Source organism: Ziziphus jujuba, chromosome 7 (assembly GCF_031755915.1).
Source record: "Ziziphus jujuba cultivar Dongzao chromosome 7, ASM3175591v1".
Classification (NCBI taxonomy): domain Eukaryota; kingdom Viridiplantae; phylum Streptophyta; class Magnoliopsida; order Rosales; family Rhamnaceae; genus Ziziphus; species Ziziphus jujuba.
The window spans coordinates 9,910,328-9,924,526 of record NC_083385.1 but is presented as its reverse complement, the minus strand read 5'-3'; the positions used below and the strand labels follow the sequence as shown (position 1 = coordinate 9,924,526).

General features: G+C 34.8%; 3 protein-coding genes and 1 pseudogene across 6 annotated transcripts; 1 reads left to right on the top strand and 3 right to left on the bottom strand.

Moving 5' to 3' along the window:
- The first annotated feature begins 39 nt into the window (after positions 1 to 39).
- Positions 40 to 4,504, top strand: LOC107424547 (folate transporter 1, chloroplastic). 3 transcript variants are annotated; one of them, XM_016034379.4, is made up of 11 exons: positions 40 to 722; positions 817 to 893; positions 1,070 to 1,146; positions 1,291 to 1,384; positions 1,554 to 1,647; positions 1,951 to 2,024; positions 2,204 to 2,314; positions 3,186 to 3,257; positions 3,378 to 3,398; positions 3,603 to 3,670; positions 4,079 to 4,504. In XM_016034379.4, exons 1-11 carry the CDS (start codon positions 599 to 601, stop codon positions 4,209 to 4,211), a joined length of 945 nt encoding a protein of 314 aa, XP_015889865.3. In that variant the 5' UTR covers positions 40 to 598; the 3' UTR covers positions 4,212 to 4,504. The 3 variants fall into 3 exon arrangements, with proteins under 3 accessions (XP_015889865.3, XP_015889864.3, XP_048335351.2); XM_016034378.4 differs by having other exon boundaries at positions 2,201 to 2,314; XM_048479394.2 differs by lacking the exon at positions 3,378 to 3,398 and having other exon boundaries at positions 2,201 to 2,314.
- Positions 4,505 to 5,426: 922 nt separating this feature from the next.
- On the bottom strand, positions 5,427 to 6,944 carry LOC107424549 (uncharacterized; annotated as a pseudogene).
- Positions 6,945 to 8,469: 1,525 nt separating this feature from the next.
- On the bottom strand, positions 8,470 to 10,269 carry LOC107424564 (uncharacterized). 2 transcript variants are annotated; one of them, XM_060819010.1, is made up of 4 exons: positions 9,869 to 10,269; positions 9,552 to 9,791; positions 9,200 to 9,438; positions 8,470 to 8,850 (listed from the first exon to the last, which is right to left on the bottom strand). In XM_060819010.1, the coding sequence occupies exons 1-4, from the start codon at positions 10,247 to 10,249 to the stop codon at positions 8,595 to 8,597; spliced, it is 1,116 nt and encodes a 371-aa protein (XP_060674993.1). In that variant the 5' UTR covers positions 10,250 to 10,269; the 3' UTR covers positions 8,470 to 8,594. The 2 variants fall into 2 exon arrangements, with proteins under 2 accessions (XP_060674993.1, XP_015889890.2); XM_016034404.4 differs by having other exon boundaries at positions 9,552 to 9,731; positions 9,869 to 10,268.
- An 885-nt stretch (positions 10,270 to 11,154) lies between these two features.
- Positions 11,155 to 13,617, bottom strand: LOC107424574 (uncharacterized). Its single transcript, XM_048478965.2, has 4 exons — positions 13,053 to 13,617; positions 12,753 to 12,935; positions 12,359 to 12,597; positions 11,155 to 11,616 (listed from the first exon to the last, which is right to left on the bottom strand). Exons 1-4 carry the CDS (start codon positions 13,332 to 13,334, stop codon positions 11,361 to 11,363), a joined length of 960 nt encoding a protein of 319 aa, XP_048334922.2. The 5' UTR covers positions 13,335 to 13,617; the 3' UTR covers positions 11,155 to 11,360.
- Between the last annotated feature and the right edge of the window lie 582 nt (positions 13,618 to 14,199).

The following is a 14,199-nucleotide window of genomic DNA, read 5'->3' as shown; positions in this document are numbered from 1 at the left end:
TCGGACTTGAAAAATGGCAAGGAAGTGAAACAGTAAAATTAAACCATTTGCATATATCATTGGTTTGTTTGGTTAGTGAATGAAAGGGGATAGCATAGCATCTGGCTTGAATCTAGAATCAAAACGATCATAGCATACGTGATAGATTCTTCAGCCTTAATAAATTTAGCATGAGAGACTGTGTCCCTAACTCATTAATTTATTTTTTGCTTTACATTCGAATTGATTGAAGGGGGCTCTTCATGGCCGTAAAAATGAAAAATCAAAAGGTAATGAGTTTAGTATTACAAGAGCAGAAATAGCATGTACGACACGAAATAGCATGTCGTTTGAGCGGCTTATGAGCAACGTTGGAGACCAGCGCCTCCTTATGACGAGCAGTTTCTTGACGCAACCTCCATCAGCGACTCATTAGTCTCTCTAAAATTCGAACCTTCTACTTTGTTGGTTGCTTTTGCTATTCAAAAAGGCGAAAAACGGCGCCGTCTAGAGGGTTGCCATCCCGACCCAGTGTTCGTTGAAGAAGCCCAGCACAAAAATGTCTGAAACAATATCAAACTACGAACTTTAAAACCTCCAAAACTCGTTAGAATTCAGAATGTCGGCCTCACAATCACGTCAAGAGCAGTGGCAATGGGAAAACGCAGCCGCCGGCGCCGTCGCTGGGTTTGCCACTGTTGCTGCTATGCATCCTCTTGACGTTGTCCGTACTAGATTTCAAGGTACCTCTACATCTACCATATAATATAAATATATATATTTTTTTTAATTATATATATAACTTTGAATTGGGTTTTGATTTGATTGATTGTGCAGTGAATGATGGGCGACTATCTAATCTTCCAACTTACAAGAACACGGCTCACGCTATTTTCACCATTGCTCGATTGGAGGTATGTTTTGGTTCAGCCGCCGTGAACTCCTACGTTGCTCCTTCGCATCTTTCATTTGAAACTTTGTCAGTTTGAAATTTTTGTCAGCTATTTGCTGCACTTCGGTTTTTTATTTTTTGGCCCTTGTAAGTTGTAAGTGTGTTGTTGCCAAAAGCCTGGTTTCCTTGTCTCTCCAGGGCTTGAGAGGTCTTTATGCAGGCTTCTATCCTGCAGTTCTTGGATCTACTCTTTCATGGGGATTATATTTCTTCTTGTAAGTCTGAGTTTGATTATTGTTGAGCAACAAGATTTTGTTTTCAAAGTTCAGTTGTCTTTCATTTGGGTGTTTTTATATGGGTTTATTAGTCCTTTTAATTTGCGAAAGGATGACAAGCTAAAAACTTTTTTATATTTGTAGCTATGATAGAGCCAAACAGAGGTATTCTAAAAATAGAGAAGAGAAGCTGAGCCCTGGCCATCATCTTGCTTCAGCTGCAGAAGCTGGAGCTTTGGTGAGTCTGCAAACTTTTTCAGATTTTACTGGGAAACAGATAATTCTCCTTCCAAGATAATCCTCCATTAGATATATGTTTTCTCTCTCTTGGTTGTAGTGTTGTTATTTTTTTCTTTTCCACTTGGCTTCTTGGTTCTATCTCCTTTCAACTCTTATTATTTTGCCAGGTTAGCTTCTGCACAAATCCCGTTTGGCTTGTAAAGACAAGATTGCAGCTTCAAAATCCTCTTCATCAAACTCAACCATATTCTGGATTCCATGGTCTGCTTCGCATCTTACATTAACTTGCTAGTATTGTGCAGTCTGAGATGTCCCTTTCCTAGTGAGTCATGTCAACTTTTGGCACAAAGTATTAGAATAAAAGATTAATGATTTTCTTTTGTGCTAAATACTTTTTGCTTGCTAGTTCTTTGTTTTGTGCTTATGATAAACCATGGATATGTTAACTTACAAGTTGACCTTATCCTTACCTTAATACTTGCATTAAGTTTGTTTTGCCAGACTAGTATAACAAACCTTTTTATGGATTGTGATTGTATTACATTTCTCTTTCCCTGCCATCAGATGCTTTGAGAACAATAATGAGAGAGGAGGGATGGAAAGCGCTTTATAAAGGGATTGTTCCTAGCCTTTTTCTGGTACTTTGTTGTCCTAATTATGTATTTACAATAATGACAGAGGAGGCAGGATCATGATTTTGCCTTTATAAATTTGCATGCAATTAAAAAAGCTAAATTGTTAGTATGCACTTGTAATGAATAACAGCCTTTGCTTGCTGTACCATTTGAACTTAATGGCATTTGTGTTGTTTCAGCAGGTTTCACATGGTGCTATACAATTCACAGTGTATGAGGAACTCCGGAAAGTTGTTGTTGACTTGAAGTCTAGAAAAAGCACAGAGAGTTCTGAAAGCTCTGAGACGGTTTTGGTAAGTCTAGAGATTAGTGTTTGCGGCTGATGTTCTGTAGGATTTTTTTTGGGTCCAGTTTAACAAATATGGTCTGCCTGAGCTGGAAAAACATTAGGTGGATTCCCATCGAGGTGTTGTTTGGCATAAAGATATTTTTAGCTGTTTGGAGATGTTCTCTTGCACATATGCATTAGGGTTTAAGCACCAAATATAAAAGCAATTATTCCAGGTGGAGGGTGGGTATGTAGACATGTGGATAAGAAGAAGATTTGAGTTGTAGTATGTTTCAGCTGCTGCTCGCTATCCCCCCATGAGGAGTAAAATGTCAGTATATATTATATATATAGATAAATATATTTACACAGGGTTGTGATGCGTGATTTGTCAATCGCATATACTTTTGGAACTCCCATGGGGGCACCGGTTTGCATAAGTACATGTTAGATGGTTCAGATAACCAACAGAACTACATCTCTTAGAGCTGCTCTTTAACATTTACTTTCTAATTGTTTGTCTCTCTACTTTCCAAGGAGAAAGAAAATAGCTCTATTGTTAGACACAGTGGTTGTCCTACAAACTACTATTTCTAAAATATTGAAGTTGATAAAATAGATCCTTTCTAGTTAGAAACCTGCTTAAATGATTTGTCCATCATTTGTATTTCTTTCCTTTTACACCCATAGATAATTGCTCACACATCTTATAACCATTTTATTTCAGCCAATATATTTGGAAGTGAAGCTTGTCACATTCTTTTCTTTTCCTATTCCTTAGAACTCAAGGCTATTCAAGTTAATTGTGGGACTGACTTAAATATTTTGCTTAATGTGTTCTAACAATCTCTTTTTTGCTGTATGCTAGTTTTTACAAACTATAGCTTTTTGTGCAGAATTCAATTGACTATGCGGCTTTGGGGGCATCCTCTAAAATTGTTGCCATTCTTGTTTCCTATCCATTTCAGGTTGTCATTTTTATCCTTTTTTTTCCCCCTCTTTTTTTTGGGTTGATGTAGTCTTTTATCTGGTCATTTCATTTGTGAGTTGATATTGCTTCTAATTCTCTCTTCATGACCTGTTTTTAGGTCATACGAGCTCGATTGCAGGTATTATAGTAACTTTGACAACTATTAATACTTTTCCTCTTTCAGTGTGTACTGTTCTGAAATGCTGAAGTTTCCTCAACTTAAAATGGTCCAAAAACTTCTAATATGAAGATCATTTTGAGGAGATTATTATTTTAACTTCTTTACTTCGTATTTGAAAGTTGTTTTATGGCTGGAATAAGTAATTTTTCTTTTCCTCTTCAGCAACGACCTGGCATTGAGGGAATTCCAAGATATATGGACAGCTGGCATGTTGTGAAGGAAACTGCACGGTAAGATAAACATGCCCTACTCCCTTGTAAATTAGCTTATCCTGCATTTTCCTGGGTAAATATTAGTTATTTCAGTTTCTTTGTTTAATGGTATTTGGTGGATCTAAATATTTCCTGGAATTCCATGATCAAAATGCTGGTTTTTTGGCAGTTGGTGCTCCAAGGATCAGCTCTGCCTCTATATGAGCAAAATGTTATTTCTATTTTTAAATTCTTAAATTTGGTTTAGTTGCTTGTAAATAATCTTAGAGATTGTATGGTATTGATCTCAAGTTGTCAACATTACAAATTTAGAATTACGTTCATAGTGATTGATGCTCAGTCATTATAAACACCTTCCACCCATTTTCGTCTTTATATTTTTCTTTCTTCTCTCACGCTGATTTAAATTTCTACTGGGGCTTGCAGGTTCGAGGGTCTTCGAGGTTTCTACAAGGGCATCACACCAAACCTTCTAAAAAATGTTCCTGCTGCTTCAATAACATTTGTTGTTTATGAAAATGTTCTGAATCTGCTGAAGTTAGTAAGAAGGAAGGATTAAACTATTTCTGTCTGCCATTCTGTTCATTCTTTTAGCCACCGTCCACTTGATCATTAGGAGGTTGAAATTGTGGAATAGAAATCATTTGCATGTATACTAAACATGGGTTAGAAAAAGTTATAATTTTCCAAATTTTGACAAAACAGAGTCTCTTAACTGTTTAGCATTGGACTCCTCTGTTGTACGGACAGTCATATACAATAAGCTCCGGTCGGAAATCACTATTCACTCTCCATAACTTTCAAGAAGCATGTAACATGTTTAATAATTAATATCCTGTTCTTTTTCCCGTACCTTTCAAATCAACTCTTTTATGGGAAGAATTCTTGAGCTTCCCGTTGTTGAATAAAATGGTGGCTATGTTCGGGACAGGGACGAGACTCTTGAAACATCTCCTTTCATATAGTCCTTTGCACCCTAACCTTCAATACCAATATATATTGTTCGTCAACTATCACAACTCCATAGGAAGATTTTTGTTTTTGATACATTCTATATTCTCAAAAGCTCCATGTCCCTGATGTCAATTTATTTTTTCCTTCTATAAAAAATGGGTGAACTAAGCGGAGTTATTTGAAGTGGGGTGTAATTTAGAGCCATGAGATAACAAGAAATAATTGGTCCGCTAAAAGAACACTCTCTTGGTTGTAAATTCACCAGATTGGGTTAAAGTTTTCGTACTTATATCATATAAACCCTCAAAAAAACAGAAAAAAAAAAAAAAAATCTATTGGTACTTCATTCATATATGTTTTTTAATTGTTGTTAACCTCCTAGCTGTACCACCAAACCATTAAGCAAAACCACGAAATATATATAATATATTATTTAAATAATAACTTATATAGTCAGTAGCCACACCTTCGTCGAAAGGGACACGTTGCTCGTCCCTAACATTGTTTATATACAGTCAACGGTCACATCTTCGTCGAAAAGAGAACCCTTTACCGAACTCTGTTTTCCAACTCAAAATTCAGAAGCAAATTAAAAAAAAATGGAGCGAAGAGTAATAATGTTTTACATTTACAAGTCCACGGTAGGAATATATTTGAAAGGAGGCAGGTGGGCAATCTGGTGGTGCCATGAATACCAGATTTCCGGGTAGCCATGCAAGGAATGGAGGAGAAGCAGGCAACAAGTTCGTGACTTATTTCCATTCCTGTTAGAAAATAATTACTGTTTATGTTTGGCTCAGGAACAAGAGGAATCTTTGAATGAGCTTGCAGTAATGCTGAAAATAGAAGAAGGTAGTACTCTTTATACCATAACATGCATATATATTTATTTGTTCCGGACCATGAATTCATGGCATAACCATCATACAATAAAGATCACTTGGACAAGTCTTTCCAGTAAAAATTTATTACAACCAACCATAATAAGGGAATTGATAGATTCGGATGCTACAGATTGAAGAAACAATTTTCATGAATCCGCAGAGAGTTTGCGAACGAAAGTATTTCATTGGAGACCTGTTGAGGTTTCTCTTGGTGGATAAAATGGTGGCCATCTAGAATTACCACTTCCTGAAGGTTTGGGACATTTTTTTGAAACCATCTCCTTGAATGTAATCTTTTGTACCATAAATCTCAAAATCAATATCTTTGTCACCCACTATAAACTTTGTCGGAACCATAATTTTTGATCCTTGCCATGGTGCAAGAAGCTCCCTGTTCCTGCCGTTTACCTTTAGGAGTCAAAAATGAAGAAAGGAAAGTGATTTTAAAGAAAACAGAAAATAAAAATCGACATAATTAAACTTACAGGTCCATTGCGCGGTAGTAGTTGAGTGGATTGGTAAAACCAATTTCCTCTTACTTATCAGCATAGACTTTGAGCTCCTCTTCGCTTATCCATGGTGGCAAAGAAGCCGGTGTTTCCATATAATCAATGATCTCCATTACAGGAGGAGCTAAGAAAACTTGGTCGGTCAACAGCAAGAACTTCTTAAATACTGTCAAATAGTCGTATTTGGCAAATGCCCTTTCTGCTTTTCCCGGTCCTTTCTCACCCAAAGACGAAAACCCACAAGAAATTGCATTGCTTTCTATGATTGTTTTTGCTTATAGGAAAGAAACTAAAAAACAAGAAATTGCATTGCTTTCTATGATTGTACTTTGCTTATAGGAAACAAACTAAAAAAGGGTATCTGAAACTGAACGACATGAAACCCATCTCCAAGCAATTCTCTGGAGTGATTCAACAGATTCAGTATTTGGAGATCTTGGATGGTATGGAACGCTTAGAGTGACCATATCCATTATTCTATCAGGTCTGAAAAGGCTTAGATGCCAAGCTGCATTGGCTCCCCAATCACATCCCACAATGAATGCCTTTTTTCACACACCAACAATTATTCAGAAGAAATTTAAAAGCTTCTCGCTCGCAAAGACAAAAGGCAGAGAGAAACGCTTTTCTTTTTACCTTTTCTTGGCCGAAATGGTCAATAATGCCGATGAGGTCTCCGACCACGTGAAAGACAGTGTAAGAGGTTGGATCCAGTAGAGCATCGGAGTCCCTAAAGCCTCTCAAATCTGGTGCCACCATATGGTAACCGTGGCTAGCTAAGAAGTCAATCTGATGACGCCATGAATACCAGAGCTCTGAGAAGCCATGGAGCAGGAGGACGAGTGGACCTGTACCTTTCCCTGCTATGTGAATCCATATTCCGTTGGTTTTGATCCTCTGGTGCTTTACGACGTCGCCAATTATTATTGCTTTGTTCTTCTCAAATCAATCTCGCATTGTGACATTCACAAGTAGAGACATAATTATATATGAAAACTTATCGACTAGAGTGGAAAGTTCAAGTCCTTTTGTGTGTGCGTGCGTGCGTCCTTTTTTTCCTTTTTCATCGTTTGGGGGAAAAAAAGAAAAACAACTTGCAGGAGCCGCGCATATGCGTGGTTTTATTTTTTATTTTATTTATGAATTATTGATTATTGTTGCTTAAAATGAATGGTATAAAAATAATATATTTTTTCAAATAAATAAATAACTTGGGGAAGGTGCGTGTATATGCGTGGTTTTATTTTTTATTTTATTTATAAATTATTGATAATTGTTGCTTAAAAAATCAATGACATAAAAATAATATATTTGTGAATATATATATATATATTTTTTTATGGTGTTCACCTAACTGATATGCCAAATTTAAAAAGTTAAGAAAGTGAATTTAATTATTTAAAATTATTGATTTACATACATTTATATAACAAATTTAATATGGAATATAATTCAATGGACTTAGATAATCAAATTCATTCAAGATGTTTTCTAGTAGTATTATAGGCATCAGCTACCACCCTCAGTAAATAATTTCTTTCTACTCAGCTACCACCCTCAGTGGTCCCAATTTGACCACCTCATTTGATGATTGTTGCAAGTCCTTCATATTCCACATCTCTCACTTATGATATCTATCCCCTTCTCTCATTCCCCTCCTCTCATTCAATGTTGCCGTTACAACAATGATAAGTGAAGCTGACAAGTAGTACGCCGCTCGCATTACACCTATGAGATTTGGTTTCATCTCCCTTTTTCCTTTTTTTCGTTTTAATTTTTAGATTAGAATCTATCACAATCTGGATAAAAAAATTATCGAAATCATAAAAAATTACTGAATCGTAATTTCTATAAACAAAAGTACAAGTGCAAAAACGCACAAAATAGAAAGAATTGTTTTGATATTTTTTATTGGCAATATATATTCAAAGGACAAGATTTTCCTTTTTCTTTCTCGAAGTTAAAACCAAAACTTCATTGGACCACCTAATTCTACTTCCAAAATTAATGGTTCAAGAAAAAGGTATTTAATTTTACATGTTTGTCCCAAAAAAAAAATAAAAAAAAATTAGACTTTAGCTGTTATGATTACGGTTAGAGAGTTTAAACTGAAACAGCTTAAAATATAAGGGACAAATCATAATTTCTAAAAGAAACACAAAATATTACATCTACCAAAAGTGCAAAATAAAGGGATTATTTTCATATAAAACTTAGCAATACCAATACCATCAAAGAAATTAGGAAGTTTTTGATTTCTAGGGGCTTATAAATTAAGAGTTTTTTTAATTATAAATTTTTAAAAAAATCCAGTTGACAATCATGTATTTGCTACATAACAAAGCATCAAATAAGGTGATACAGATGGTGTATTGAATAACTTAATTTTTTCCCCTTTTAATATTTAATTTGATTCCAAGGGTATGTGTTTATAGTTAATTAATCATCTTATGCAATAAACATCAGAAAGTAAGATTAAGATGGCTCAGATTACTCTCTCCTCTTTTATTTGTTTCTGTCTGCCATTCATAAACCATTGTCTAGGGGATTAGATTGAGGATAATTGACACATATAATTACAAAAGAGAAACTTTTTCATAAATCCACGGACTGTTTGCTTAGAAAAGAAAGTATTTCCTCGGAGATTTGTTGAGGTTTCTCTTGTTGGATAAAATGGTGGCCATCAGGAATAATAACAACTTCAAGGTTTGGGACAAAGCTCTTGAAAACATCACTATTCACATAATCCTTGGTACCAAAAACCTCAAAACCAATATCTCTGTCACCTACTATATACTTTGTCGGAACCACAATCTTTGCATCTTGCCACGGTGCAAGAAGCTCCCAATTCCTGTTTATCATTTCAATATATAATGAACAAAACCAAAACAAAGTCAGAAGCAGTACCGATTATGTCATGTTTTTAATGTTGCCTCGGCAAAACCAAAGCCTAAGGACCCAGTTTACCTGAGAAAGTGACTTTCTTATTAACGTTTTTCTTGTTTTGCTCAATATGCTATGTAAAAGAAAGTGAAAAGGGTTTTTCAAGTTTGGCAAATTCGTCATAAATTTTAGTAAACTAGACTAAAATGGCTACAATTAATGATGGATTGTTGGATTGGAATCAGTCAACAAGTATCATTCAACTCTAGATAGGATGACAATTAGAAAAAGAGCAAAGCGACACATAGAAGACTTACAAGTCCATTGCACGGTAGTAGTTGAGAGGACCAGTAAAACCAGATTCTTCATACTTCTCAGCAAAAACTTGGAGCTCCTCTTCGGTAATCCATGATGGCAACGACCATGGAGTCTCCAGATAATCGATCATCTCCATGTCCGGAGGAGCTAAGAAAACTTGGTCGGTGACCAGCATGAACTTCTTCATCACTGTTAAATAGTCGTATCTAGCAAATGCCCTCTCTGCTCTTCCTGGTTCCTTCTCACCCCAAAAAAAATAAAAAATAAAAAACCCAAAACCAATGCACTCGTTTTGCATACACAGAATATGAAACTTGGGAATTTAATCGTTAATAGGAGATGAATGGGTACCTGAAACTGAATAATATGACACCCATCTCCAAACTTTTGCTTGAAAGATTTAGTAGATGGAGATGGAGATCTTGGAGAGTAAGGAACGGATAAAGAAACCAGACCCCTAACTCTATCAGGCCTGAACAAGCTTATACGCCACCCAACAATTGCTCCCCAGTCACTTCCGACAATAAATGCCTTCTCAGACCATATATATATATATATATATATGTATGTATGTATATAAAGTAGCCCAAACTATCAGATATTAATAAAGAAAAATTCATTCCTTGAAAGGCAAACAATTACAAAAAGTTTAAAAGTAGTCCTTCTACCTTTTCTTCGCCAAAATGATCAATCAGTCCGATGAGGTCTCCAACTATGTGAAAAACGGTGTAAGAGCTCGCGCTAATTGGAGAGTCAGAGTCCCCATAGCCTCGCAGATCAGGTGCCACCACATGGTATCCATGGTCAGCCAAGAAGTTAATCTGATGCCGCCATGAATACCAGAGCTCAGGGAAGCCATGAAGCAAAAGAACGAGTGGACCAGTCCCTTTCTGTGCTACATGAATCCATATCCCGTTGGTTTTGATCCTCTGGTGGTTTACGTCGCTCATCTTGGATCTGTTTTTTTCCCTCAAAATCTCAGAAACAGTGTGTGTGACTTGAGAGAGAGAGAGAGAGAGAGAAGTACAATTCAATGGCCGGCTAATCATGATTAATTGTGCCTAGTTGAATTATATATGTTTTGAATTGAAAGGATAATGATGATTGAACCTTTTTTAACTACTAAAATTAGGAATTATTTTAATAGTGATTTGGACTCGGACATAAAAAATGATGATTTCTTTATTATAGTTGTTAGAACTTACAATTGTTTAATTATATTTTAAATTACACAATTAAATATAAGTGATAAAAAAATTTAAATAGTTAGATCTTAAAAAATAAGTCTAGCAACTTATCATATTAAATCGTGTATTTGTATTATGTTGTATCGTGTTTTTATTAAATACGATTGGTTAAGTTTTCGTGTAAAATAAATAATTCTGAACTCATTCATTAAATTATCTTATAACTTATCATATAATCTTTTAACTTATTAAAAATATATACAAATTTAAAAATTTAGATTTAATTTAATTTTTAAATAATAAAATGATGCTTAAAAAAAATTGCAAATAAACTTATTTGTTTTAAAATTTTGAAAAAATTAAACTAAAAAAAACAAATTAATACATGTTTAAAAATAAATGAACTATTATTAATATTATAAAACTTACATGATTATAAAAATAAATTTTCTTAATGAATCTAATGGATTTATTGTATTTTATCCATTAAAAACTGTTAATTTGTTAAATCTTATTGAACGACATTAATACAAATCTAGTAAGAAATTTTATAAATTTTGCCATGATTAATTAAAAAATGCAAAATAAAAAGGATTATTTTCATATGCAAATTAGTAGTACCAGTTCGCTCAAAGAAGTGAGGAAGTTTTCACCTCTAGGGCTTAATAAATTATGAGTTTTTTTTCTTTTTTTCCCCAAAATAAAAATCCCATTTGACAATCACATATTTGCAGCATAACAAGGCATAAATAAAGTGATACACAGTGTACTGAATAACTTAATTTTCCCCTTCTTATTACTTAATTTAATTCCAAAGGAATGAGCTTATGTAATAAACATCACAAAGTAAATTAAAATAGCTTGGATTACTTTCCCCTTCTGTTTTTTTTTTTTTTTTTTTGATTAAACCACTGTCTAGGGGAATAGGTTTAGGGGAACATTATACATATCATCACAACAAAAAGATACTTTTTCATGAATCCACATACTGTGAGCGAAGAAAAGAAAGTATTTCCTCTGAGATTTGTTGAGGTTTCTCTTGGTTGATAAAATGGTGGCCGTCTGGAATGATAACAACTTCAAGGTTTGGGACAAAGCTCTTAAAAACATCACCTTTCACAAATTCCTTAGTACCAAAAGCCTCAAAACCAATATCTTTGTCACCTGTTATGAACTTTGTCGGAACCACAATTTTTGCTTCTTGCCACGGTGCAAGGAGCTCCCAACTCCTGTTTATTATTTTCATATATAATAACGGCAGTATTTAGAAACAAATCAAACCAAAAGTAGTCAAAAGTAGTATCAATTATATATAAGTGTATTTGTTAACCTGTTTAGTTTTTATTTATTAATTTTGTTTTTCTTTTAATTTGCTTACTTTTGTTAGTTAAAACTAGTTACACATATCAATCAACACTGAATTCAACAAAAAAAAAATATAAATGTCAGAAAAACACAACTTAAAATTGCATTAGTATTTAATTTTTTTTTTCACATTTATAGTTAATTAATATATTTAACAAATTTTAACCACCACTAATCAATTTTAACAAACAATTGAAGTAAGGACACATAATTTAGTAGGGAAAAAAAAAAAAAAAACATTTTCATAAAGCATTGCAGTCCCGTAGTGTGGCTTGGACAAAACCAAAGCATAAAGGACCATTTGTACTGTAGAAAATGACTTTCCTATTAATATTTTTCTTATTTGGTTTCAATATGTTTGGACGTAGAAAACAAAGAATGTGAAAAGGGATATTCAAGTTTCGAATTCGTCTAAACTTTTCTTTTTTAATACTAAAATTAGGAATTTTTTTTAATTGTGATTTAGATTAAAAGGCACATATAATGTTGATTTCTTTACCATGGAATGTTAGAATTGTTGGACTTAGTTAATCTCTTTGGACTGAGCTGAAACTCCAGAAAGAATGATATTTAGAAAAAGAGCAAAGATACACATAGAAAACTTACAAGTCCATAGCACGGTAGTGGTTGAGAGGACCAGTAAAACCAGATTCTTCATACTTTTCAGCAAAAACTCGGATCTCCTCTTCGGTAATCCATGATGGCAACGACCATGGAGTCTCCAGATAATCGATCATCTCCATGTCAGGAGGAGCTAAGAAAACTTGGTCGGTTATCAGCAAGAACTTCTTCATCACTGTTGAATAGTCGTATCTAGCAAATGCCCTCTCTGCTCTTCCTGGTTCCTTCTCACGACACACACACACACACACACAAAAACAACAACAACAACAACAACAACAACCAAAAAAAAAAAAAAAGCCGAAACCAATTTATTCTTTTATATGCATGGAACAGCAAAAACTTGGAATTTGATTGCGTATAGGAGATAAAAGGATACCTGAAACTGAACAACATGACACCCATCTCCAAAATTTTGCCTGAGAGATTCAGTAGTTGCAATGGTTGGAGATCTTGGAAAGTAAGGAACAGTTAAAGCAACCAGACCCCTGACTTTATCAGGCCTGAACAAGCCTATATGCCACCCAACAACTGCTCCCCAGTCATTTCCCACAATGAATGCCTTTCTCGCACCATATATATGTATATATATATATATATATATATATAAAGGCACAAACATCAGATAATAAACTAAAACAAAATCCATACAAAAAGTTTTTAAAATTAGTCCTTTTACCTTTTCTTCACCAAAATGGTCAATTAGTCCGATAAGGTCTCCAACCAAGTGAAAGATGGTGTAAGAGCTAGGGCTAAGTGGAGAATCAGAGTCCCCATAGCCTCGCAAATCAGGTGCCACGACATGATATCCATGGTCAGCCAAGAAGTCAATCTGATGCCGCCATGAATACCAGAGCTCTGGGAAGCCATGAAGCAAGAGAACCAGTGGACCACTCCCTTTCTCTGCTACATGAATCCATATCCCGTTGGTTTTGATCCTTTGGTGATTTACATCGCTCATCTTGTATCTGTTTTTTTTTTTTTTTTTTTTTATTCTCTCAAATCTTTTTTAGTGTCTGCGTGAGAGAGAAAAAGAGAAAAGTATTACTCAAGGGCCTGTAAATTGCGATTATTGTTGTCTCTTTTTGAACCAAAACGATTGGGACGATCAGTGGTTGGGCAGGTGGCCAAAGTCAAAAGATGAACCATTGGACGTTTGACCAAGAGGGAAGTAATTAGTTTGACGCGAGTTCTAGGCAGCAAAATTCACGATCCATTCAGAGGAAATAGATTTCGTTTTCTTACACATACTATAGATTGGTTCAAAGAGAAATACGAACCTCGAGAATTTGAGACTGTTGGTGGTAAAAGGCATTACTTTTTTTAAGCGAGTTTTAAGATTAGACGCTACCTATTCTTGGCTTGGAGTATCCTCCAAGACACTTATGTTTGTCCATGTACTTCCAAATAACAATGCCAATCAGGAAATCCAAATCAAAACCACCCCACAGAATCCTAAGATTTATGCTTCTAGAATACGGATGGTAGTCCAAGAACAGCGAATGGTCCGGGTCGTATATTTAGCCCGGTTGAACATAATTATTCCAATCCGCAAGGATTGAACATAATTACACCCCACAGTATTGCCCGCGGACTCCACTATCAAGAAGTGTATCCACTGCTTCTTGTACCAATTCCCTGAGTGTAGATCTACTTGTGGTTAATAAATCGATAAAAATATTGTTATGATAGATAATTCTTCTTCAGAGTTCATTAATATCCGAGTTCGTTAGTTTACCCCTATCTATTTGAATAATAGGTCTCAACTTGGGAGGAAGAACTGGAAATAGACATAAAACCATCCACAGCTTCTAGATTGATGTGAT

Coding starts and splice junctions, on each gene's coding strand:
- LOC107424564 (XM_060819010.1), bottom strand. CDS start 10,249: ATGATTAGCCGGCCATTGAATTGTACTTCTCTCTCTCTCTCTCTCTCT. Junction 9,792..9,868: donor ATCATTTTGGCGAAGAAAAG/GTAGAAGGACTA, acceptor AATATCTGATAG/TTTGGGCTACTTTATATACA. Junction 9,439..9,551: donor GTCATATTATTCAGTTTCAG/GTACCCATTCAT, acceptor TGGGGTGAGAAG/GAACCAGGAAGAGCAGAGAG.
- LOC107424547 (XM_016034378.4), top strand. CDS start 599: ATGTCGGCCTCACAATCACGTCAAGAGCAGTGGCAATGGGAAAACGCA. Junction 894..1,069: donor TCACCATTGCTCGATTGGAG/GTATGTTTTGGT, acceptor TTGTCTCTCCAG/GGCTTGAGAGGTCTTTATGC. Junction 1,385..1,553: donor CTGCAGAAGCTGGAGCTTTG/GTGAGTCTGCAA, acceptor TTATTTTGCCAG/GTTAGCTTCTGCACAAATCC.
- LOC107424574 (XM_048478965.2), bottom strand. CDS start 13,334: ATGAGCGATGTAAATCACCAAAGGATCAAAACCAACGGGATATGGATT. Junction 12,936..13,052: donor ACCATTTTGGTGAAGAAAAG/GTAAAAGGACTA, acceptor GGTGCGAGAAAG/GCATTCATTGTGGGAAATGA. Junction 12,598..12,752: donor GTCATGTTGTTCAGTTTCAG/GTATCCTTTTAT, acceptor TGTCGTGAGAAG/GAACCAGGAAGAGCAGAGAG.